The sequence below is a fragment of the Meriones unguiculatus genome, chromosome 12 (assembly GCF_030254825.1).
Source record: "Meriones unguiculatus strain TT.TT164.6M chromosome 12, Bangor_MerUng_6.1, whole genome shotgun sequence".
Classification (NCBI taxonomy): Eukaryota; Metazoa; Chordata; class Mammalia; order Rodentia; family Muridae; genus Meriones; species Meriones unguiculatus.
The window spans coordinates 16,789,184-16,812,729 of record NC_083360.1 but is presented as its reverse complement, the minus strand read 5'-3'; the positions used below and the strand labels follow the sequence as shown (position 1 = coordinate 16,812,729).

At 36.5% G+C, this 23,546-nt stretch overlaps 1 protein-coding gene across 4 annotated transcripts in view; it reads left to right on the top strand.

Moving 5' to 3' along the window:
* The window catches only part of Slit2 (slit guidance ligand 2), a 350,512-nt gene that overhangs the window by 267,377 nt on the left and 59,589 nt on the right, over positions 1–23,546 (top strand). For all 4 annotated transcript variants that reach the window (XM_060365344.1, XM_060365345.1, XM_060365343.1 and 1 more), the window contains 10 exons: positions 1,497–1,571; positions 2,965–3,108; positions 6,492–6,635; positions 8,391–8,557; positions 10,549–10,681; positions 14,105–14,173; positions 16,269–16,340; positions 17,156–17,227; positions 18,711–18,782; positions 21,290–21,453. In XM_060365344.1, coding sequence (XP_060221327.1) covers positions 1,497–1,571; positions 2,965–3,108; positions 6,492–6,635; positions 8,391–8,557; positions 10,549–10,681; positions 14,105–14,173; positions 16,269–16,340; positions 17,156–17,227; positions 18,711–18,782; positions 21,290–21,453 — 1,112 coding nt within the window. The remainder of the gene's footprint in view (positions 1–1,496; positions 1,572–2,964; positions 3,109–6,491; positions 6,636–8,390; positions 8,558–10,548; positions 10,682–14,104; positions 14,174–16,268; positions 16,341–17,155; positions 17,228–18,710; positions 18,783–21,289; positions 21,454–23,546) is intronic.

Here is a 23,546-nt window from a genome sequence, read left to right as displayed (position 1 = left end):
ACCTCAAATGACATACCTCCTCCAGCATGCCTGAACTTCCTCAAGCAGCACCATCAACTGGAGATCAAACACTCAAATACATGAGCCTATGGGAAAAATTTCTCATTACTGCCATTTGAAAAGTCCGAGGGAAAGAGTACAATACTGTGTGGGAAAAATATATGTTGGTAATTTATGTGTAAAATAGTATAGTCTCAGGAAGACAGTTTGTTCGTTTGTTCTTCAAAGTAGTGAGCAAATATATCTATCACCTATCAAAACAATCTACTTCTATATATAGCCAACAAATGTAAAAGGCATGTCTACACAAAAGTATGCATTCCATGCTCTGCACTGCATTTTTCTAGTAGACAAGATGTAGAGTAGCACAAGTGTCCACTAACTGACAAATAGCTAAATGTGGGGTGCCCATTCCGTTACTCAGCGATATGCAATGAAACACTGATACCACCATGACATGAATAAAAATTCAAAACATCCTAAAGAGGTTCGAGAGACGGGTTGGTGTGCAAGAGCATCTTTCACACACTTCCTGCAATGCACTCAAGGTGAATTTCCCGAACTTAGGTCACCTCTCTCTCACAGCCACTGGTAACCCAGCTTCGGGGGATCCAATGCCCTCTTCTGGCCCCTTTGGACACCTTCACATGCCCATAAGTAGATACACATAATTGAAAGTGAAATAAAATCTTCAGAGCATCTAACCACATGAAACAAAAGACATATTCTGTATGCTTCCCTTTAAGAGAAATTTCCAGAAAAAGAAAACCAGGGTAATGTGGTTTGAAAGAGGGTGATGATGGGAAGTGAGCTGGCTATGGTAATGGTAAGAGGTTGTTGCCAATGATTGGTATCGATTTTGGAGTGCTTTTGGTGTGTTGAAAATGTATTAATTAACAAAGGTGGCTGCACCTGTCTTTGTTTGAGACAGTTGTTTATGTTCTTTCTTGAGACGGAGTTTCTTAGAGTGCTCTGATTTCTTGAAGCACCAGGCAGACCACCCTGACTTCAGATTGTCTGTGGTCCTCCGTCTTTGCCTCCTGAGTACTGAGCCTGCATGCATAACTCATTTCGCCTGGCTCTCAATTTTACAAATATACTAAAATTCTATACTTTAGATGCATTAGAATTTGTATTGTGTATAAACTGATTTGTGAATGACAATGATGTGAAGCATTACTTATGGGGTAAAAATGTACTAGGTTGACAATAGTGAAAATAAAAGGTTTAGAAACTTTGTTATGGAGATTCCTTTATATGAGCTTGCTTTGATTGTTCTTTACTTTTCTTAATATTTATATAGATTTAAGAATTTTTGATCTTTTAAATGTTCAATGAAATGATACAAGGTAAGTATTTTAGTGAGTTCTGTGTTATACTTGTGCTATATTTTAAAGTTATCATTAAATAATGTTATAACTCAGTGTAACAAATACAAGTTAACCTTTTCCTACCTATAAGGAAACTTTCAATTTTTGTTTGTTTTATTTCCCCAGGCGTCTTAATAACAATGAATTCACAGTGTTAGAAGCCACCGGAATATTTAAGAAACTTCCTCAGTTACGTAAAATGTAAGTCATTTGTTACCTATATATTGGCTTTTTGCAGTATGTAATTCACACGTAAAAATTCTTGTAAATTTTATATCTCTTTCCATTTTATCCAAGTCTCCTTTGAAAAAGGAAAATATAAAAAAAAATCAAGAGAAATTTCCAAGTAATGATTACATGGGGCATGAATCAGGGTACTGATAAAGAGGTACTTTTCCATGTGTTTGTACAATGCCAAGCCAACCCTTTGCATCTTCCTCTAAAGCAAACAGCTGGTCTATAATGCGTCTGCAGCAGGAATTCAGCAATCTAAACACATTAAAATGAGTTCAGTGATGTTTCGTAACTTCCTTTACTATTCCCCAAACTGTGGTGCTATTTTTCTTTCAGCACATTCACGTCAACTGCTTGACTTTTGCTTCATTAAGCTTTCATTATGAGATAGTCAAAATTAATGATTAGTAAACTGGCTGGACTGATCATCTGTGTTACTTCATGTCCACAGCTCATATTTCAGAGGAAGTTCGTAAACTCAGCATTTTCAACAACATTCCATCAGAATTCCATGTCCTTGAGAAGAGGAAAGGGAGAGGCAGGATCAACGCCAAGTGTGCGAGGATCCTGAACAGTTTGCTTACATGAGGAAGAAGCAGGGACATCTTCCCATAGCACATGTCACCCTCAATCCCACATACATATCTGCCACAGCCGATGACACTGTTTTTTAGCAGAGCAGACCAAACCTTTACCTGTTTCCTTCTCCTCCCAAGTAGGCTGCCTTGAGAAAATCTCTTGGTATCTTAATTGTTTTTGGTTATGCCACTAACTACACAGCCTTTTTATTAATCAGATGTGGAATTCAACAGATGTTTAGTGAGCAGTTACTATGAGCAGTGCTTTAAAAGCACAAAAAAAAAATCACAAAACAAAACAATGACATAGGTCAACTGGTAAAGTGTTGGTCTTATAAGCCCAAAGATCCAGGTTTGGATCTCAGATAAGAAAGTCCAAATATGGTGGCCAGTTATCCCAGCGCTGGGGAGATAATGCCAAGTGGATGCCTGAGGCCTGTTGGCCAGCCAGACCAACCTTTAGGGCCAAATAAAAAGCTTTATATAACCAAATAATTGACCCTGACAATTTTAGACTCCAGGTTATCATTTTCATTTATTTTGACCAGAATTTGGCTAGTATTTCTCTTTCATGCTACTCTTTCTTGATGTTCCTGTATATCTGTTCATATATTAGGGAAATGTCCTGTCCAAGTTTCACCAACACTGGTAGTGACCATCTTGGAAGTTGTGGAAGACGTGTGTGTTTATGCTGGTTATTAAAAATGACCAGATATAGCTTGGGAGTGCCTTATGTTAGTGAGCAGTCATTTATGATCTGTGTTTTGACACTGTTTATCTAGCAACTTTAGCAACAATAAGATCACTGATATCGAGGAGGGAGCATTTGAAGGTGCATCTGGTGTGAATGAGATTCTTTTCACCAGCAACCGTTTGGAAAATGTTCAGCATAAGATGTTCAAAGGATTGGAAAGCCTCAAAACACTGTAAGTATTCCTGACTGCCATTAAAGTGGGTTAGACTTCATTGCTCATTATCATCTGGGGAGATAGGTGATTTTTCCTCTCCTCCTAGACTAGTGACTCACAATTGGAGACATAACCATTTAAAAAGAATAACTGTGTTCACCCAGCTGCAACATTTATTTGTCCCTATAGTGCTTCAGCAGAAGAAAAGCAGTGACTGTGATCAATCCTTCATTATCTACTACTAAGCAAGCATGTTAAGGGCTTTCTCTCTTTGGTTAGTGATAGGGAGTTTGGTAGGAATAAGTTCCAAATGTTGTCTAGATAGAGAAGGTGAAACTTAGATCAAATAGTAAAAGCAACACTTAGTATTATTTGAATTATCTCAGTGAATCTTAATACATGTTCTCCAACAGTAGTGGCTCATAAACAAGAAGAGAGAAAAAACAAATCCTAAAGCTGTTGTAGGAGCACATAAAAGAATCTATTTGAACCAAGAAGCAGCCATTGGCAATAAAATAAACACGGGTTCAAGCAATGGTATCTCGCCTTATCTTGAGAGCTGTATTTAATGGGGATGTGGGAGGTCCCTGTTCTTTAAGAGGGGAAGAGAAAGATATTTCTTTAGTTAGCAGGATGTGCTAATGGCATACCAAATTTAGATCTGACAAAAAAAAAAAAAATAACAGGAACAAAAGCAAAAACCCGGCTGCACTTGAGAATAGATGTATGCTTTATGCTTTAATACTGCACAACCAGCCTGGAACCCAACAATCTAGCAAGGCCAGAATGTCGGTCTCTACCCCTTTCAGGGACTAGTTTTGAGTCACTCTGAAACGGTATGGCAACGGTTGCTGTGCATGATTGTGGGAGATACCCTGGGAGTTTGAACAATAACAACAACAATAACAACAATGCTGTAGGGCCTGCATCTGCACTTCCCTAGGCTGTCTCAGGTTACTCCACAAAGGACGACACTTTCCTCTTACGCAGAAGCTGGGTGTCTGTTCATTGGCTTAGATGCTTTCGCACAGCAGTACCATGGAGAAGATAGGGGCACACTAGAACTTCACCCATATCAGCCTATCTATGCTGCCACAACAAGATGCCACACACTGAATACTTACTATACATGCATTTCTCATGACTCTAGCCATAGATGTTCACCATGAAATTGAGTTTGTGTTTCAGCCCATCCACCTAGGTTACAGGCTTCCTTTCTGGATAGTTTCTTGCTGTAAATGCATGTGACCTTCAGTCTGTATTTTCATGTAGAGAATGGAAGGGTGAATGAGATGTGTGAGACCTCCAGGGTTTTTTTCTCTTTTTATATAAGTTTATAAAACTGTAACGTCTCTCTCCAAAGGCTGTCATGTTTGGTGAGAAGAGCTTCAATGTGGGAATTAGGGAAGTTGCAGTTCAGTCCACAGTACCACCCTGAACAGCATATCAAAGTATTTATTTTGACTAGATACAAATCAAAGGATACTGCCTGATAGTTTTCTGAAATCAGCTTTGTCCATTTTATGTCTACTGATCATTTCCTGCCATTTGTTCTGTAATTCATGAAGAAAGCACCCACAAGCTCCACAAGCTGTCTAGTTGATACAGTTGTCCCGAGTGGAACAGCTGAGAGTCTTAAGTGGGTTGTCCAACTGTTATAGGAGATGCGTCTAGATCGCTCTTTTCTTCCATACCATCTCTGAGGTCTGGTGTCCTACGCATTTGAAACTACTTTAAACTTTCCCTTGATCCTCTTAACTCCTCAGCACTGGTAGGATAGCTAGTAACACATGTGTATATCTCAGCAAGTTATAAAATGTGCTGAGACATCAGGCAAAGCTTGCTGTTTGCATGGGATAATGGATTTTTTTTTTTAAGTAAGAGAGGTGTTCTTTCTCTTCAGCTCTCCCCAGGGTCCCGTAACTCCAATAAGATAAAGACCACAGATCTCCGTTATGCATGGCAAAGGAAATTGCTGATAAGGACACTGTGCTCTTGTTCATTTGTTTCTGACTACCCAGTGATGCCTGGATAAGAAGACATCATCTTTCTTCTTGTCTATTGCTTAGCAAAAAGAGAATTTTTTTTTGTTTATTACCAAACATAATTTTAAAGCAACAACCTTTTCATCATCTGCCTTAGTTAGGGTTTCTATTGCTGGGATAAACTGCCATTATCAAAAGAAACTCAAGGAGGAAAATGTTTATTTCATCATATATATTTTTACATCATGGTTCATCATTAAAGGGATGTGTGGGCACGAGCTGAAAGCAGATATCTGGAGGCAGGAACAGATACGAAGGCCATGAGAGAATGTTGATTACTTGGTTTGCTCTCCATGACGTGTTCAGTCCATCAACCCATTGGTGGCACATGCCTACAGAAAGCAGGGTCCTCCTACATCACTCACCAATCAAGGAAATGCCTCACAGGCTTGTCCACAGACTAATATTGTAGGGACATTTTCTCAATGACGTTTTCTTTTTCCAAATGACTATGGCTTGTGTCAAACTGACATAAAAATAGCGAGCACGTTGTTTCTCTTTTTATATTTGTCTCTTTCTTCTGGGTGGAGTGATTACTCTGAATGTAGAAAGATCAACATATTAATTTTTCATGAGTATTGAATAGTATGTAATGCAACTACAGATTTGTATATGAGGTTTTCTTCCTTCTTGAGAACCTCCAAATAAACAGCTGAAAAAGGAAGGAACTGGAGAACAAGCCCAGTGCTTTAGCATCAGTGAGGAAATGACACAAGTGTTAATCCTGTTAATGACAATGTCAAAAACTGGAGTTTATTCAAGGCCAACCTATTTAACCTTTGTTGAATATTACATTTATTCCTTTTGGGAGTTCTGAACTTGAAACTGAATAGATTTTTATAAACAAAACAATCTGATACAAGCTCGGTGGATGCTAAGTCACGCTTGGCTCCCTTTGCTCTTGTCAGTGAGTCACCGAGTCCCTGAGATGCCCTCAGCTCTCCATCTGCAGTGCCTATTTATTCTGCCTCCCTCCTTTTCTTCTATCTCAAATGTCATACTATTCTGAATACACAAATCACTGGGCTCCGGGGACTCAGAGTAGGTGACTTAGAACCTTATGTGATCAGGTGAACATAATTATATCATCAAACGAAAGCGTATTACTGTCATCATGAGACTGCAAATCCACACAGACTCATCATGCTTTCTGTGGCTTAGTGTAGGCCCTGATGATTCTAGGCATGCTGTTCTTGCAGGATCATCTCTAGAATGTCATCATCCCTAGGAGAAAAAGACATTCAAAATAGCAATAAATGCTATATATTTGCTAAAGGGGATGCTTTTGATTCTCAAGAGGCGAAATTGAATGTTTGATGTTTTATCTCCATAACAATATCTTTTTCCTTCCCTCAGGATGCTAAGAAGTAATCGAATAAGCTGTGTTGGGAACGACAGTTTCATAGGCCTTGGCTCTGTGCGTCTGCTTTCTTTATACGACAATCAAATTACTACAGTTGCACCAGGGGCATTTGATACTCTCCATTCCTTATCTACCCTGTAAGTAGAAAAGTATTACCTTCATCCAGTGGTTTTCCAGCTTCCTAATGCTGTGACTATGTAATACAGTTCCTCAAGATGTAGTGACCCCCAAGCATAAAATTATTTTCATTACTGCTTCATAACTGTAATTTTGCTACTGTTATGAATCATAATGTAGATATCTGTCTTCTTATGGTCTTAGGAGACCCCTCTAAAAGGTAGTTTGAACTCCCAAAGGGGCCACAACCTACAAATTGAGAACTGCTGCCTTTATCCATGACTTGCACTTTTGTATTATACTTCTGAGCTTAAATAATAATGTTGTAAATAAAAACATGGCCACATATATAAGCATTAAAGAAAAAGGACAAGCTTACATTGACCTTGCTTTATTTTTTCTAAAATTATTACAACTCTTACTACATAAAATTTTATATATGTATTATTTTTCAGCTAATTATTTTATAACTAGAATTTTTATTTTATAAATATTTTATAAATTTAGAATTATAAATTTTATTTGAACTTGAACAAGCAAATGTCCCAGATTTCTCTCTAACTATTCATTCTAAACAATGAATATTTTAAACACAAGTATCATAAAAACAGAATTGATAGAATTATTACCAACCAACCACACTCTAAAAGAATCATCATGGTGACAAGAGATTGATAAAGATGAATAGACCAACAGTAAAAGCTATTCGCCAGAGGCCATTTACTATGACTTTGCAAAATATGGAAGGAATGAGTGGAGCCTATCCAAGAGAATATTTTATGTAGACAACTAGAAGCTTGAGGATCCTTCCAGGTCTGGGATTGGAACTCTGAAAACACTTAAAAATAAACTTTGAACACTGCGTTTTCGGACTTTTGTGGGTCAGGTTGTGACCATGGTGTTTGCTATTACATCTCTAATAACTATTGATTTCCCTGTCACAGCAATTTCTAACTATGCTAACCTCCCTCAGCAGAATGAGGATTAAAGACAGTTAGAACAGTTCCTAAAGCATGTTTGACTCTGCTCAAGTCACTGAAGGTAAAGAGAGAGAGAGAGAGAGAAAGTAAACTAAGCATCCATCCGTCAGTAACGTACTTAATCCCTTTTCCATATGAAGTGTGACATTTTACATGGAGTGACTAATTTGTGCATATTAAAGGTGGCATGTTTATAAATAATGGAATTGTTGATAGCCGTGTGCTTAAGTATGAGATGCCAAAAGTATTGAGATTTGTAGAAGTAAATTCATTTTTAAAACTGGCATTTAATCAACTCAGCTGTCAGTTTAGATAGCAAAGCTATTCTCTGGAGCAAACAAAAGATGGAAATCTTGAGATAACAAATTAAGGGAATAGCTGTTGTCAGGTTAAACTCAATAATATAAGGTAATCAGCCTTCATCTTTATATTAAATTACTGCTTTATCAGCGCAGCAGAGTTTGACAATAAGTTAAAATTCTGACATGTTTAAATTATTTGTAAGTAAAGTATCTATCAGAATCTGCTGAATAAAATCTAAATTGCTGTCTTTACTGTCTTTTGAAATAATTCTTTTATGAGAATGCATTTTTTTAGTTCCAGATATACAAATTTAGAAAAAGATATGCATGACATATTTTGTATATGATTTTTGCATATAGAGAAATGAATACAAAAACTAGTGAAAAAAATCACTGTAGCTTAAATAGTGTAGAGAAGCGGTCACCTAGGAGTAAGAAAAATAAGAAAATGAACCCTGAATTGAACTATGCATTGTTTGCATATGCTCCTTAGAAACCTTTTGGCCAATCCTTTCAACTGTAACTGTCACCTGGCGTGGCTGGGAGAATGGCTCAGAAAGAAAAGAATTGTAACAGGAAATCCTCGTTGCCAAAAGCCCTACTTCCTCAAAGAAATCCCAATCCAGGATGTAGCCATTCAGGACTTCACCTGTGACGATGGTAAGAAATGCGTAATAAATCACGGGTCATTAGACATTTATTCACAGGAACAATCTGATGCTCTGTTATACGGGGAGTGTGCTCCCTTTAGGACAGAGGACAGGGTTACAAGCAGCGCTTATGGTCTGGAAGAAATGTTTTTGAAAGCAGCTCTCAGGCCATGGCCCAATTCACATCTTAGAACTGTGCAGTGTTCTTTGCTTGGTCCTCTCTTGCCTGTCAGCAAGGCTCTCGTTTTTCTGAGGTTGCCCTTTCACACTCAAGTTTACTCCATGCTTCTATATAAATGTCCAGGAACACTTCCAAGCCCCCATCTTGTGAATTTTACTCATAGTGCTTAATTTTAACTTTATTTTTCTCTGTGTCTTTTAGAAGCTACTATGTTCAAATAAGAAAAACAAACAACAACAAAAATTATAACATAGAAGTTCTAGTCAAACCAACAAGCCACAGTTTCCCCTTTCTATTGCTCTCTGCCACTGCTTTTCATTCTCACTATAGTCCTATGAGTGAACAGAAGATAAATTGAATTATACATTTTTAACATGAAATATTGATGCAATTCTTCTAAAAATTTTAAGGTCAACTGCCCCTTTATGGCCATCTCTTCATAATATCTCCTTAATCCAGTTTATTTTTTGGATATCCTGACTGAAAAACTATATAAATGCCTAAGCAAGTAATGAATTATTAAGATTAAAATTAAGTTGGTTGTACAAAATTGTGAGCAATTTTGTGAAATTCTGCCATAAAGAATTCAAAATTAGTGCATATATAGTGTCAGTCTTACTTAGTGCTTTATATATAAATGTAAAAATAATAGCTCAAGACTACTCAGCAATCAAAAAAGAGGAAATCATGAAATTTGCAGGCAAATGGTGGGATCTAGAAAAGATCATTCTGAGTGAAGTATCCCAGAAGGAGAAAGACAAACATGGAATATACTCGCTTATATAGACCTAAAAGATATGATAAATGTAATGAAGTCTATACACCTAAATAAGATAATCAAGAAAGCAGACACGGGGTATGAGGATCAAGCCTCATTTAGAAAGACAAATGGGATATGCATTGAACATATGACAGGAGTCTACCGCAGAAAGCATCCGAAAGACTCTACTTAGCAGTGTTCCAAAGTAGATACTAAGACTCATAACCAAACCTTCAGCAGAGTGCAGGGAATCATATGAAAGAAGGGGAGTTTGATGTGGAAAGGATAGGAGCTCCACAAGGACCAAACATATCTGGGCACAGGGTCTTTTCTGAGATGGACACTCAACCAAAGACCATGAGAGGATAAAACCTAGAACCTCTGCTCGGATGTGACTCGTGATAGCTCTTCAATCAATTGGTTTCCCTTAGTAAGGGGAATAAGGACTATTTCTAACAGGAACTCAATGACTGGCTCTTTGACCTCCCCACCTCCCAAGGGAGGAGCAGTACTGTTAGGCCACAGAGGAGGACTTTGCAGCCAGTCCTGAAAATACCTGACAAAACGGAGTCATATGAAAGGGGAGGAGGTCCTCCCCTATCAGTAGACTTGGAAAGGGGCAGGGAGGAGATGAGGGAGGGAGGGTGGGATTGGGGAGGGAATGAGAGATACAGCTGGGATACAGAATTAACAAAATGTAACTAATGAGAAAAATAAAATTAAAAAAAATTTAAAAGTAATAATAATTTCTTTTTATTATCATTTATTACAATTTATTCAATATTTATCCCAGCTCTGGTTCCCTCCCTTTTCTCCTCCCAGTCCCACCATCCCTTGGTCTTCTCCTCCCATGCCCCTCCCCTAGTCCACTGATAGGGGAGGTCCTTCTCCCTTTCTATTTTACCCTAGCCTATCAGGTCTTATCAGGACTGGTTGCAGTGTCTTCTTCTGTGACCTGGCAAAAAAAAGTGTTTGTAAAATGTATCTAAACATATAAACTCCATTTAGTCCTTTCAAAAATGTAACTCTGTATTTTTCTGTATTTCCTGTGGCAATCTAGGCAATGATGACAATAGTTGTTCCCCACTCTCTCGTTGTCCTTCGGAATGTACTTGCTTGGATACAGTAGTACGATGTAGTAACAAGGGCTTGAAGGTCTTGCCTAAAGGTATTCCAAGAGATGTCACAGAGCTGTAAGTACAGTTTGCTGTCCTTGTTTTTTTCTCTGTTCCTGTGAGCAAATGCTGTGACAAAATTAACATTACAAGGAGAAAAGATTTATTGTTACAGTTCTAAGTCCACCATTACAAGAAAATCAAGCTAGGAACTCAAAGCAGCTAGCATGCCAACAGCAAGGAGTAGAAAGAAAATTAATGTATGCAAGTTCATTTCTGTTCATAAGGTCTAGGAACAAAATGATACCGCACACAGTGGGCTTGGCCGTTCCACAAAAAAGAATGTAACTAAAACAAACCTGGTCCAGACAGTCTTACGTTAAGATTCTACCCCAGGTGATTCTTAATTGTGTCAAGCTGAATTGTAAAACAAACTGCCTTACTTGTTTTTCCCTTTCCTAGGAAACTAATGTTTTATACATCAAGGGGATAAAGAGCTAACAAAAAGAATTTTTAGGATCTCTTTTACAGGTCACAATCTATTCCTGGTTAATTTATATAAAGTAAAATATAAAACAATAACAAAAGGCACTTGAGAGACCTTGGGGATTATTGGTTGGATACATTTTCCTTTTATCAAAATAGAACTCCTCAAGCCTTTGTTGTCCCCTCCCTGTTATGCTCCAATAAGGACAGTCAAACATTTTATACTTATCCTGAACTTATTGCTTCTCTCACCCCTTATTTTATTTTTATGGAGCATTTTATAAAACTAATGTTCCATCAAATACAGTTTGGGAAATGTTGCATAGTTAATTTATTTTCAATGTCTAATGTTCTCTACATAGTTAATTTTTCTCTGTTCCTATGACTTCTGGGATAATATTTAACCATTTAGGATAATAATTATCTGGGAATTAGAAGAAACTGGCAGATTCCTTGCCTTTTAAAGAGGACATTGTCTCTTCAGACTTACACTTACGTCAGTGTCCTTTAGATGCAAAAGGACATGCGCCCAATTATTTTGATACTTGAATAGCTGATATTTAAATACAAATTTCATAGCCAATATCTGCATAAATAGATCTTCAGAAGTCAGTCCTTCAATTCAAAGTCCGATGGCTGCATTCCCACGACATATTTGGAATGGAAAGAACACCATATGCATGAATTAGGATGCATTTATGTCTCATTCATTCCATTCCTTTCCTTTATATCTAAATTGTAATGTGATGGGAAAATATTTTATCCGAATCAAAGCGATTCATTTAGTCTGTACTTATTTATGTAGTGTGCAACATAAGCAATTGAGGTTCAAGAATATGTTACTTATTGACCCTTAGGCTTTGGGCTAAGATCACATGAAGAACATGTTTCTTTAGTTTTCAAGGGTCTCATTTTTCAAGTCATATTTAGTTCATGGATCCTATTTTTGGTCCTAAATAAAACACTTAGAGAAGACACAATCTTTGCACAAGAAGAATGTGTTTCTTAGTTCTATTTTAGAACTAAAATACTGTTAAGGTTTTTTTTCTCTTTCTCTTGTTACCAAACGCTAGAGTTAAGTGACTATAAACACTGTGTTTTCTGTGTGTCATTAAACAACTGTTGCTTTAATATTTTTTTCCAGATGATCATATGGACCTATAACCCTTTGCCACTCCTTATAAGCCTGTATTCTATATGCAAAATGAAATTCTATAAATATCCCACTGAGGAACATAGCATTCCCATCATCTTTGATGCTAAATACTCTCTTCCATTTTAAGTGGCCTTTGTCTTCCCTCATCTAAGAAAAATTTTAATTTCTGTATTAAACTCCATTTCTTGATTCACTCTATCTATACCATGTTTGCATTTCTTCTCTTAAATTGAGCCTTCAGTCCACATCACAGAAAGCTCATTTTAAAATACTTTTACTTTCATTTTATAAATAAAAGCTTGTTCTATACAAATCAGAATACGAACTCATCCCTCGAAATTCAACTTTTACCTCCCAGAGAGATTATTCTCAGAATCTTACCAAGTCAGCAGGAGCTTTCTTGCCAGTCATATATATTCATATATTAGAAAATGTTTTTTTAATGTGCATATGTGTACTACATTAAATTATTAAAGAAATTGGCAAAATACAATGTATTGGTGGACAAGTTGAACAAATGGACTCCATTAGTTTTAATCAGTTCCGTATACCTTCCCCTTCTACTCTTTGCCGAGTAGACATGCAGAGTGTTCTGGGTCTTTTTGTCCTGCTGCAACATTTTCTCAGCTAAAGAAAGTGTTGAAGTTCATGGAACGCTGCTTCCCTCTAGTGGTACCAAGAAAAACATAGCTAGAAGAAATAGAGAAAGGAAGCAAAAGAAATAAATACAAGCCCTCATCAGAAGTCATATTGCAATATATAATCCCGTATCAAACACATATATTTGCAGCCTGTGTATTTTATAGATCTGCTTACGTTTTGATTTTTTTTTTATCTCAGACAACTTATCGACTTTTCCTATAAACATTAGAATTCTAACCTCAACCTGAGATCTCAAAACTGACCACAGCACTGGAACAGAAATAAAGCCACATCTTCAGTGTATCACAGCTGGTTTCAGCTGAACATCTGGCCAGATGACTCAAGGTTCTAGAGATCCTTGTACTATCTATTGTCTAGGACAAGAGAGCTTTGCAAAGAGAAGGATTTTTTTTTTTCTTTTTCTTTTTTGTGACATCATGGATCTAACTCCCAACATCCATTTATTTCTGTGCCTCATCAATAAGCTATTTTTTGTGACTTGCCTATGTTCTGACCCTAAGAAGATAGACCAAAAAAATATACTTTTATTTGGAAATGCTTTTTCGTGCATGTACTACTTTATTTTGTCTACTTGAATTTTTAAATATTACTCCATGAAAGCTCTTGAGACCACTATTACAAAGCAGATATATGACACAAATCTACCTTAAAGTTAGAGCTAGTTGCACTCAAATAGCTCCTTAAAACTGCCCACTATTATTTAGCAAATGTGTTGATTATACACAGACAATGAAGAAATTAGTCAAACGCAATAACGAGGGTTGGTTAAAAATTCTTCAATTGCATGGTACTGTCTTTACATAAATACAAGTAAACTGGAGACTGCTTAAAAATATAAATCTTTGCATGGACCTTCTTGGTTATAGAAAAATAGCTAGACACTTGGTGTACTTTCTTGGCAAAACCACAAAAAAAAAAAAAAAAAAAAAAAAAAAAAAAAACAAAAAAAACCTGACCACACCATCCTGTCCTTAGTTTTACTCATTAGCCTAAGAAGCCACAAAGAGTTCTACTAGATTGAACTACTGTGCATTTTGCCCTTAACTTGTCTTGAATAACGATCCCAGCTTGGAATATGATCTTAAAGAGAAAACTGCCAAGTTGCTCCTCTTCTCTGTTCAAAGTACCCGTTGTTCATGTGCTCTGTGACTCTCACTGTTTCTTTGTGAGCAACCTTGTCATGTCTTTGTTTTTAGGTATCTGGATGGGAATCAGTTTACACTGGTCCCCAAGGAACTCTCCAACTACAAACATTTAACACTTATGTGAGTAGAATGTTTTCCCATATTTAACTTACTTTATTTCATTAAAATGGGGATGGCAAGAGGTAGAAGTTTTAGAGAGCCTTTCGCTTCACGTAAATCACGTACAGAGACTTGTTCCTCTGCTAAATCACTGTGGTTCAGGATCACTCGCTGCATCTCTATTGAATATCAATCAGGAGATGCAGAGTCTTAGCAAAAGCTCCTCTAGCTAAAGAAGCAATGGTACAATAATGGCTAAGTATTTTTTTAAAGTATTCAAAGAGAAAAACTGGGTGCTTTATTCATACAAAAAGTGGCTACTTGTTAGAAGTCATAAATATAGTGGAAAAATATTTTATTTTATATGACAAACAAAATACCGTCACAACTTTGCTGAAAATATACGTTTTACTTGACTTTCTTTTATAAGACTTGTTAAAGTAATTAGGAGCTTTAAATACTATAGTTCATTTTATGCAAGCACGCAGATTTGTCCTGTATATAATTAAGCTATACAAAGATCCTGACATAATGAATATAAATTTCAAAACATTGATTCTTTATTTAGCTTAGATTTCTCCTTTTGTAAAATAATTTTCTTTGAGTAAACGAAAAGATTTTGTGATGATAATTTGAATGTAAGACATAAAAGCATGAGACATTTAAATCTATAAACAAATTGATCTAATTTCACACATCATTTTAAAAACAGATATAATCCTGTTACATATAATTTCAAACTTTAGAGTAGCCTTGTTGGTGACTGATAACACTTCATAGCACACAGAGAAATTGAGGAACTATAAGAGATTTTAATGTATATACATCATCATTAGTTTCATTCTATTTTATTTTCTAGTTTTGGAGGCAGATTGTTAAGTTTCATGAATATTTTTTTTTGTAAGTAGTGAGTTCTAGGAAGTTCAAGAGAAAGAGTTATTACATTGTCTATGTAAACTTTTTCTAGGTGCACTGAGGCAAAATGCTGTTGGTCTCTACATTTTCCATAAAACATGGGAAATCCAAATGGAAATTATTATGAGGCCATGTATATGAAAAATAGCTTACCTAAGGAAAAAATACTTTGACCATAGCTTATTCTACTTTAGTTATTCTATGATATCAAGAACAGATCTGTTTAAATGAGCTGTAAACTAGCTCTGATTTTCAGAAGTTAATTGTAATAGTTTTGGGTCATTTACAAAAGAACACGTGACTACTTAGAATGAAATAAAAATGAAATCTGTGGATTCAGAAATGTTTATTACTACTGACCCATTATATAAATATATATGTAACTTTTTTTTTATTTAGGCATGGAATTTTTTTAAAAATTTATTTATTTATTTGCATACAGTGTTCTGCCTGACCACGAAAGGAGGGCACCAGATCTCATTATAGATGGTTATGAGCCACCGTGGCATTGCTGGGAATTGAACTCAGGGCCTCTGGAAGAGCAGCCAGCACTCTTAACCTCTGAGCCATCTCTCCTAGGCATAACATTTTAACATCTAAAATGTGGAAAATAAAACTCCTATAATGTTCATATCATCCTCATAATGATGTGTGTCTATTTTACTCATATTTTGGAGTTTAAATACAAGAATAGGTGACCCTTATCTCTTACTTATCTTTTAATTATTCTGTGTTATATTTTGCTCTAGGAAAAAGTAGTGGCTAATTATAATGATTATATATATTGAGAAAATGTGTGTCAACAAATATTTATATGAATGAATGTATACATAATTGTGATACCTTATCCACATAATATGTATGATGGTTAAAAACACAAAATGCATTCTGAAATAAACGACAACATTCAGCATCTCTGCTTATTGATTAAATATTTATTGAGAACCTCCTGCACGTCAATGACTCAGCCAAGGGTCCAAGCACAGGGGTTTTTATGATGACAAGTTGAATATTACTAAGTCAGGGATTGTTCTAATAAGCAAATCTGATGATGTGTATGAGTGGACAAATATGTCAATGGCGGTACAGAACAGAGAGCTAATGGGGAGGTAAAGACAGGTGGCTTATTCTTAACTCTAATAATGAATGTTTTGTTATTCCTGTTAACAGCAAGCTCCATGTCTTCTCTTTTCTCTTTTAGAGACTTAAGTAACAACCGAATAAGCACCCTTTCCAATCAAAGCTTCAGCAATATGACTCAGCTTCTCACCTTGTGAGTGTAAAGTGTGGTATTGAATATTTCTTCCTTGAGTGGGGAGGATTTAGTTGGTTGTTCTTGGTGAACAAGAGAGAGTCTGTGTCTTTATGGAGTATAAATACCATCTAGAGAAACAGACAAATTTTCTATAAACAACAAAGATAAAAAAGTTACTCATTATGTTGGGTTTAACATTAAGACACACACCAAAAATGTTTTTTTTTTTTAAGATTATGACACAGTTATTAGAAATCCTTGAAGTAAGATTTAAGGGTGTTTTGGTCAGTGTTCTATTGCTGTGAAGAAGCATCATAATGACTGTAACTCATAAAAAAGAAAGCGTTTAATTGGGGCTTTCTTGGTTTCAAAAGTCCATTGTCATAATGGCAGGAAGCATGGTGGCACACAGGCAGATATTCTACACCTGGATCTGTAGGCAGCCACAAGAGAGAGACTTTAAGCTTTATGGGCTTTTTGAGACTTAAAAGCCGAGGACATGCTTCCTCCAACAAGTGCACCCCCTATTCATTTCACACAGTGCCACTCTCTGGCGACCAAGTACTCAAACCTATGAGCCCATGGGGCCATTCTCATTCAAACCTCCACACAGTGCATGAGATCTCAGAGGCATGTGTTCATAGGTTTAGGTTACATTTAGAAAATTCACCATAATAGAATTAGAACACATAAATGAACAATGTAAATGATATATAAATTATTAAATTCATAAATTGCTCAAACAACTGTTTTCTAATGTGGTTTGCTTTAAAATAGCATTTGTGTATTATTACATCCCTGAATTAAATGAACTGGCATGTGTCTGTTTACAGAATCCTCAGTTACAACCGTCTGAGATGTATCCCTCCACGGACCTTTGATGGACTGAAGTCTCTTCGGTTACTGTAAGCGTCCTGTATTCAGCAATCACCTCTTTGGGGACCTGAGTTATGGGGTATTTTTTGGGTGGTGATCACTTTGTTATTCTTGGTTATTTCATAATATATGTGTTAGGGTTTACTGTTAATTTGGAATTGGACAATTGTCATATATGTTATCACTGTACAATCACTTTGATTAAGACAGCATGACCTCCTTTTTGGTAATACGTGTTGCTGTGGTAGTCACTTATTGATAATCTATAGTACTAAAGCATACATTTCACATAGCTCCAATTAATTTATGGGAAATAAGAAAACTGGATCTCCTTAGAAATCACATTATACTTGAAATCTTTTTCTGTGAAATGGATTTGTGTGGTGCATTTTTTTCAGGCTTCCAGATTTTTTGTATATGTTTTTATTTCCTAATACATGTATCCACACAGTTGAGTAACTCTTAACAGGTATGAGTAGGGTCTTATCTTGTAGTAGCTGCTTTCATTTAACACTTTAAATGTTTTAAATGTGTTACTTTTCCATGTGTAGCGGTTTCTCAATTGTTGACAAGGTCCAGGATATTCCTTAAACTGGAGGAAATAATTTTGTTAACTATCCTTATCCTCATTATCATTCAGAGTAATGAAAAATAATTCTTATTTCTTATAATACTAAAATGATCCATCCATATTTTTGTTTTGGTGCAAATTTTCTAACATGAAAAAGGGATTCCTCTCATGAAGTTTTCTCCATGATTTCAGGATGGTTCCAGACCTGTCAACTTGTCTCCCAAACAATATTTTGTCATTTAGTTAATTTCATTTTCCACCTAGAGTTTACTATAATCACCTTTGCAGAGGAGTTTTATAAATTTTCATATTAGAGTATTATTAATCCTTTTGATTTCAATAACAGACTGATTTGTTTTCTATTTTAACTTGTATTTCTAATGGCTGTAGCCTTTTAGTTTTATATGTTTATTAAGCATTTTCAGTGTGTATTCTAAGGAAGGCTGATTGCTTCATTAGCCATAATCTATTAGATACTCTTTTCATTATGAACACTGACATCTGTATAATTACTATTGGTTTTAAATCTTTTAATTAAGGAATTAAATGTTTTACTTTTCAGGATTATGATATTCAGTTTCATACATACAACCCTTTAACAGATATTTATTTTACTTTGTAAATATTTAGTACTCTTTCCTTTCTGGTTCCTGAGATATATATTACACCATTGAAAGTTTTTCTCAGCCTGTGATTATATAAACAGTATATATCTTTAAAGAATTGTTGATTCTATTTTACATTTAACTCTTCAATATGAGATTTATTCTGGGCAGATGATGCGAACTCTGTGCTGAATTTTTTTTTTCTTAAATAGATATCTGTTGTTTAAACATAGCTTATGGAATAGATCGTCTCCTTCCACTGACTTAAGTGTTTAATAAAAATTAAGTCCTTGTACATGTAGGGATATTCTTCTGAGCTTTCTTTCTCACTTTTAGGTCTCTACATGGAAATGATATTTCTGTTGTGCCCGAAGGTGCCTTCAGCGACCTTTCAGCCTTATCACACTTGTGAGTACCTGGCTCATTGATGTAGTGGTGGGGTCAGATGCCTCCGCCTAACAAGTCTGAATAGTCCTCTATGCTTCCTTTGCTGTAACTAAAAGTCATGCTTGACTCCAAATTAAAGAAAATGTACAGAGTTTAACGTTGGATACCTTGCCACCTACAAGTAAATTTTAATTTATTCATTTGGCTGTCAATCTTCATCAGATGGATGGCCTCTGCTCAGCTAAAAGTGTTTTTGAGATGAACACAGAAACCCAGCCCCACTGTCCTTTTTTCTCATTGCTCTCTGATTATTACCCGACTCTGCTTCCCAAAGCTGTGTCTCATGTACAACTTTATCCATGAATCATTCACCGACTTGCTCAAACTGGATTTATATATACCATGAATATTACCTAGCATTGAACATGGTACTGTGTAATAGTGACATTGACAACACTGAATATTTTATAATCTGATAGTGCTTTGTGACATTAATCTTTGTATGTACTCCATTATCTACTTCTACCCCCATATTTACATTTCCAATAAAAATAGAGGTATAAAATTATGTAGACATACACATATGTATGCATATATACATATGCATACTGAGATCCAAGAAGTTAACACTGTTGAATTCCGTCCTTACCCTGTTACTAGATGTAATAGTAAGACATCTCAAAGCTAGAAGAAAGAGCAGAAAACTGTCTGAGGCTAGAAAGCCTTCCTGCGTGATGCTAAGTTTGGGGCCACCCAGTAACAATTATCTTGTTCTGCCTGGATGTCTGAGCCACTATGACCTCAGAAAAATTCACAAATTTCAATAAAGATTAGAAATTTGGAAAATTCAGAGAGACGCTGACAAAATAATATCCTGTAGTTAGTTGTGTTTCATCTGAATTTGCCTTGTGGAAGCCCTGGCATCATATATATACATTTTTCAGATGGCTTCCTCTCATTCATAGTCATTCCTTTAGACTAGAGGCTGCAAGAGGCAAGACGTCTCCTATTTCATTTTTGAGCCTCAGCATCTAGCTCACTAAAGGTCTACATCAAGGCCTCTCTTTGTAAACTCCTCGGATGTGCTGTTCATGAGCTACAGTATGAAAGATGTTCATTTTAGGGGTGTGGCTGCTGTTGTTTGAGAGAATGCTTCATAAAGGACGTAATGGATTTAGGGTCATGGATCAGAAAAGACGGCACAGCATGTGTCCTGCTTGACTGGAGCAAACAGTTCATTATGTGGCTCTCCCCACAAGAGTGATCCAGTTCAAAGTTTCTTTGTCCTATCCCTTCTCAGCCTTGCTTCTCAGTTATATATTTGTCTTTCACTCTGAAGATCATGAACAGCTCTTCTCACTGACTTCTCTCTCCTCTGATTCAGGAGGGCATTGGGAAATGTCAATAGAGAACAAATGAATAAAAAAAAATGCCATTTTGCTCATGCTTGGATTTGAACTGTTTCAGGCTGACATCGATGCAAAGGAAACATTTACTGCACTGTAGTGCTTGATTAAATTTATTTATACATTTATTTATACAACATAAGGTGTTGTGACTTTGCAACTATGTTTTAGAGGGCCCCCTAAAAATGAATGTGATACGTTATGATTAAATCGCACACCTTGGTGCCTAATCAGAAGGTAACTGAGCTTTGAAAAACTGCGTTACATACCTACCTCTTCTATCCCACTAAAGAACGTATTAATTAATAATAATGAGTTACTTTTAATATTAACCTCACATAGTACCATTTGAAATAAAAGAAGACAATTCACAGAAACGGGATAGCCAAGCCCCTTCAGTTTGCAACGATATTACAAATGCCAGCTGCTTTCCTTATAACTCTTCCATTACTATTACTGTTTGTGGAGCAAAATCCAGGATTCAAAAATGAAAGAACAGAAAATGACAGTTCAGTCAGGGTGCAAATCAGTGCTAGAGAATGGGCTTGATTTGTCTTTATGTGGTCTTTTCCCTGGAACAACAGCTCTAACCTTTTCCACCTACTTAATTATCCCAGTTAATAGAGTTCCACACCAAACAGCACCTCCTGGAGAGGTTAGCCAGCTCAGTAAATGTTTCTGCTATGTAACTTCTCCTGAGCATTACTAGTGTTTGTCTGTATACCAGTCTTCTTAGAAATGGGAGCTCTTTGAGGTTCAAGAATGAGTCCTTACTGGAATACTCAGAGCCTTGCATGGTAACTGAGTTCTGAGTAAACAATTGGGGCATGCAGGAAATGCTAACCAACCCTTCAGATGCACTTCTGCCCCAAATAAAAGTGTCTCTCTGAGTGTGAAGAGACCTTGTAAAGCCCAAGAAACTGTTAACATTTGTCCCAACCTCGAAAAAATAAGGAAAGTGGGTATCTGCAGTTTTTCTGATTTTCTTCTAAATTGTTGGCATCAACAAATCCATAGGGATTTTCTACTGAACATCACTGTGAATCTGTTCTGTTAGGAAATAACAATACTTCCATACTTGTGTGTGTGTGTATGTGTGCTTTTGTGATGTTCTTTTTCCAGAGCAATTGGAGCCAACCCTCTTTACTGTGATTGTAACATGCAGTGGTTATCCGACTGGGTGAAGTCGGAATATAAGGAACCTGGAATTGCCCGCTGCGCTGGTCCTGGAGAAATGGCAGATAAATTGTTACTCACAACTCCCTCCAAAAAATTTACATGTCAAGGTATGGCTTTTAATTATTTACACTACTATTGAAACACTCCCTATGTTAATCCCCACAGAAATGGTAGTTTTCTGTGGGTAGACTTCAAAGGGCTGGTTGGGAAAGTTTATATTCTTGGTCCATCTGCTTAAACAAGGTAGGACAATTCCTGTGATTCCCAATTAAACAACGGGGCTTCTCAATTCCACTTTAGGGCCAATAGAAAAAATGCGCTTTCCTGACAATGTAGGTAGGCATGTACAAATTGGAAATGACTTTCTGAGTCTCTAACCAATAAAATGTTTTACTTTTGCTTTATCTGAATGTGCCCCTGCTCTTAGGGATGCCAGGGCCCTGTGGCTTCCTAATCCCAGGTAAGGAGAATCGAACCAAGCCTCCCAGTGTTCCAGCCAGGCACTCCCACTACCGCCTTCCCCGTGCTGAGATTTCCTGTGTAGATTTTCCCTCATGCTTGCTTCTACCCCCGTTTCTTCCCTAACTTGCCCCTTTGTTGATGCACTTGTAGATTCTTAATAGTATTTTTATAATGAACATAATTTTATTCTCTCATCCTAAAAGTAGTATGTGCAAACAGTTGTAGTATAAATAGGAAAAATCTAAATGGGTAAATGCAATCAGTAACAAAATGCTTATTTTTTACAGGAAGAAATAAAATAAATTATTGGTCACAATATACAGATGTAATCTCTATAGACTTACTTTAAGTATCATTCCAATTGAGAAAACCAAATATGAAGATTTAGTTGGTAACTTTTGTTTTTCTTCTTAACTTTTAGATATTTTAAAGACCTGTACTATATAGGGTTTACCTTTTCTCATTTCACATTTAGAAGTATCAATATTTTTCTTCTCTAGTAATTATGAGTGGGTTTTTAAAATATCTACAGGTTAAGAAGGATAACAAAAGTTGCCAACTAAATCTACATATTTGATTTCCCCAAATGGCATGATACAGTCTCCCTTATCAACTAGGTTGCCTGCTCTTTGATTACCTTCTCCTGGGGAGTGAAGCTTTTCTAAGCCACAAAGAAAAAGGATCCAGACAGTCCTGATGAGACCTGATAGGCTAGGGTCAGATTGCAGGGAAGGAGGACCTCCTCTATCAATGAACTAGGGTAGGGTCATAAGGGAAGAAGAAATAGGGAGAGTGGACCATGCGGAGAGGAGGGAGGGGGCTACAGCCAGGAAACAAAGTGAATAAATAATAATATAATAATAATAAAATTTAACAAGTTTAGACAAGTGGATAAGGCTGAGGAGATAGTTTATTTGATCAGTTTTGTGCCTTTCAAGACCAAAGACTCAAGTTCAATCTCAACAAACAAACAGGCACAGTAGCACTTGATTATAATCCCTAGAACTGGTAAGATAGATCCAGAAGCTCTTTGGTCATCTAACCTAGTACAATTGGCAAATTCCAGGATACTAGGAGACCCTTTTAAGAAAAACAGGGGAAGGACTGGGTAAATAGCCCAGCCACCGAATTCTATAGTATCTCCCTATTAAATGCTTGTCACAACAAGCGTGGAAAGCAGAGTGCAGATACGGAGTGTTTGAGTGAAAGCGGCTAGCTCTGTCTGCATGAAGATAGGCAGATCCCTAGAACTTTCCAACCAGCTAGTGTAGGTGAATGAGCAAGAGAGCCTGCCTCAACACAGTCATTGGCCTCTGGCCTCCACAGGAACATGAACACACATAACGTTAAGTATATCCATACGATACACGCACCATCATACACAAACCCACACACAGAAGAAAGGTGGACAGTGCTTGAGGAATGACTTGCATACCCATACAACCTGTGTCTTCACTTCTTTCATTTTTGCACACACACACATTCTTTATAAAGATGAAGTTCAACTGCCTAATATAAAGAAAGCACCCTGTAGCTATGCAGTTAATCATGCTATTCTAACGTACCAAGACACCAACCAATTACCATTAAACAATACCCCCAAGGTGAAGTGCTTTTTTAAAGATCTAGTGAGATGAGCTAATTTTGACAGAAACAAAAGCAAGATTCCACTTAGTGCAGTGCACTGGTCCTTAATAGCACAATAAGAATGACTTTTCACTGATTTAGTTTTTTGTTT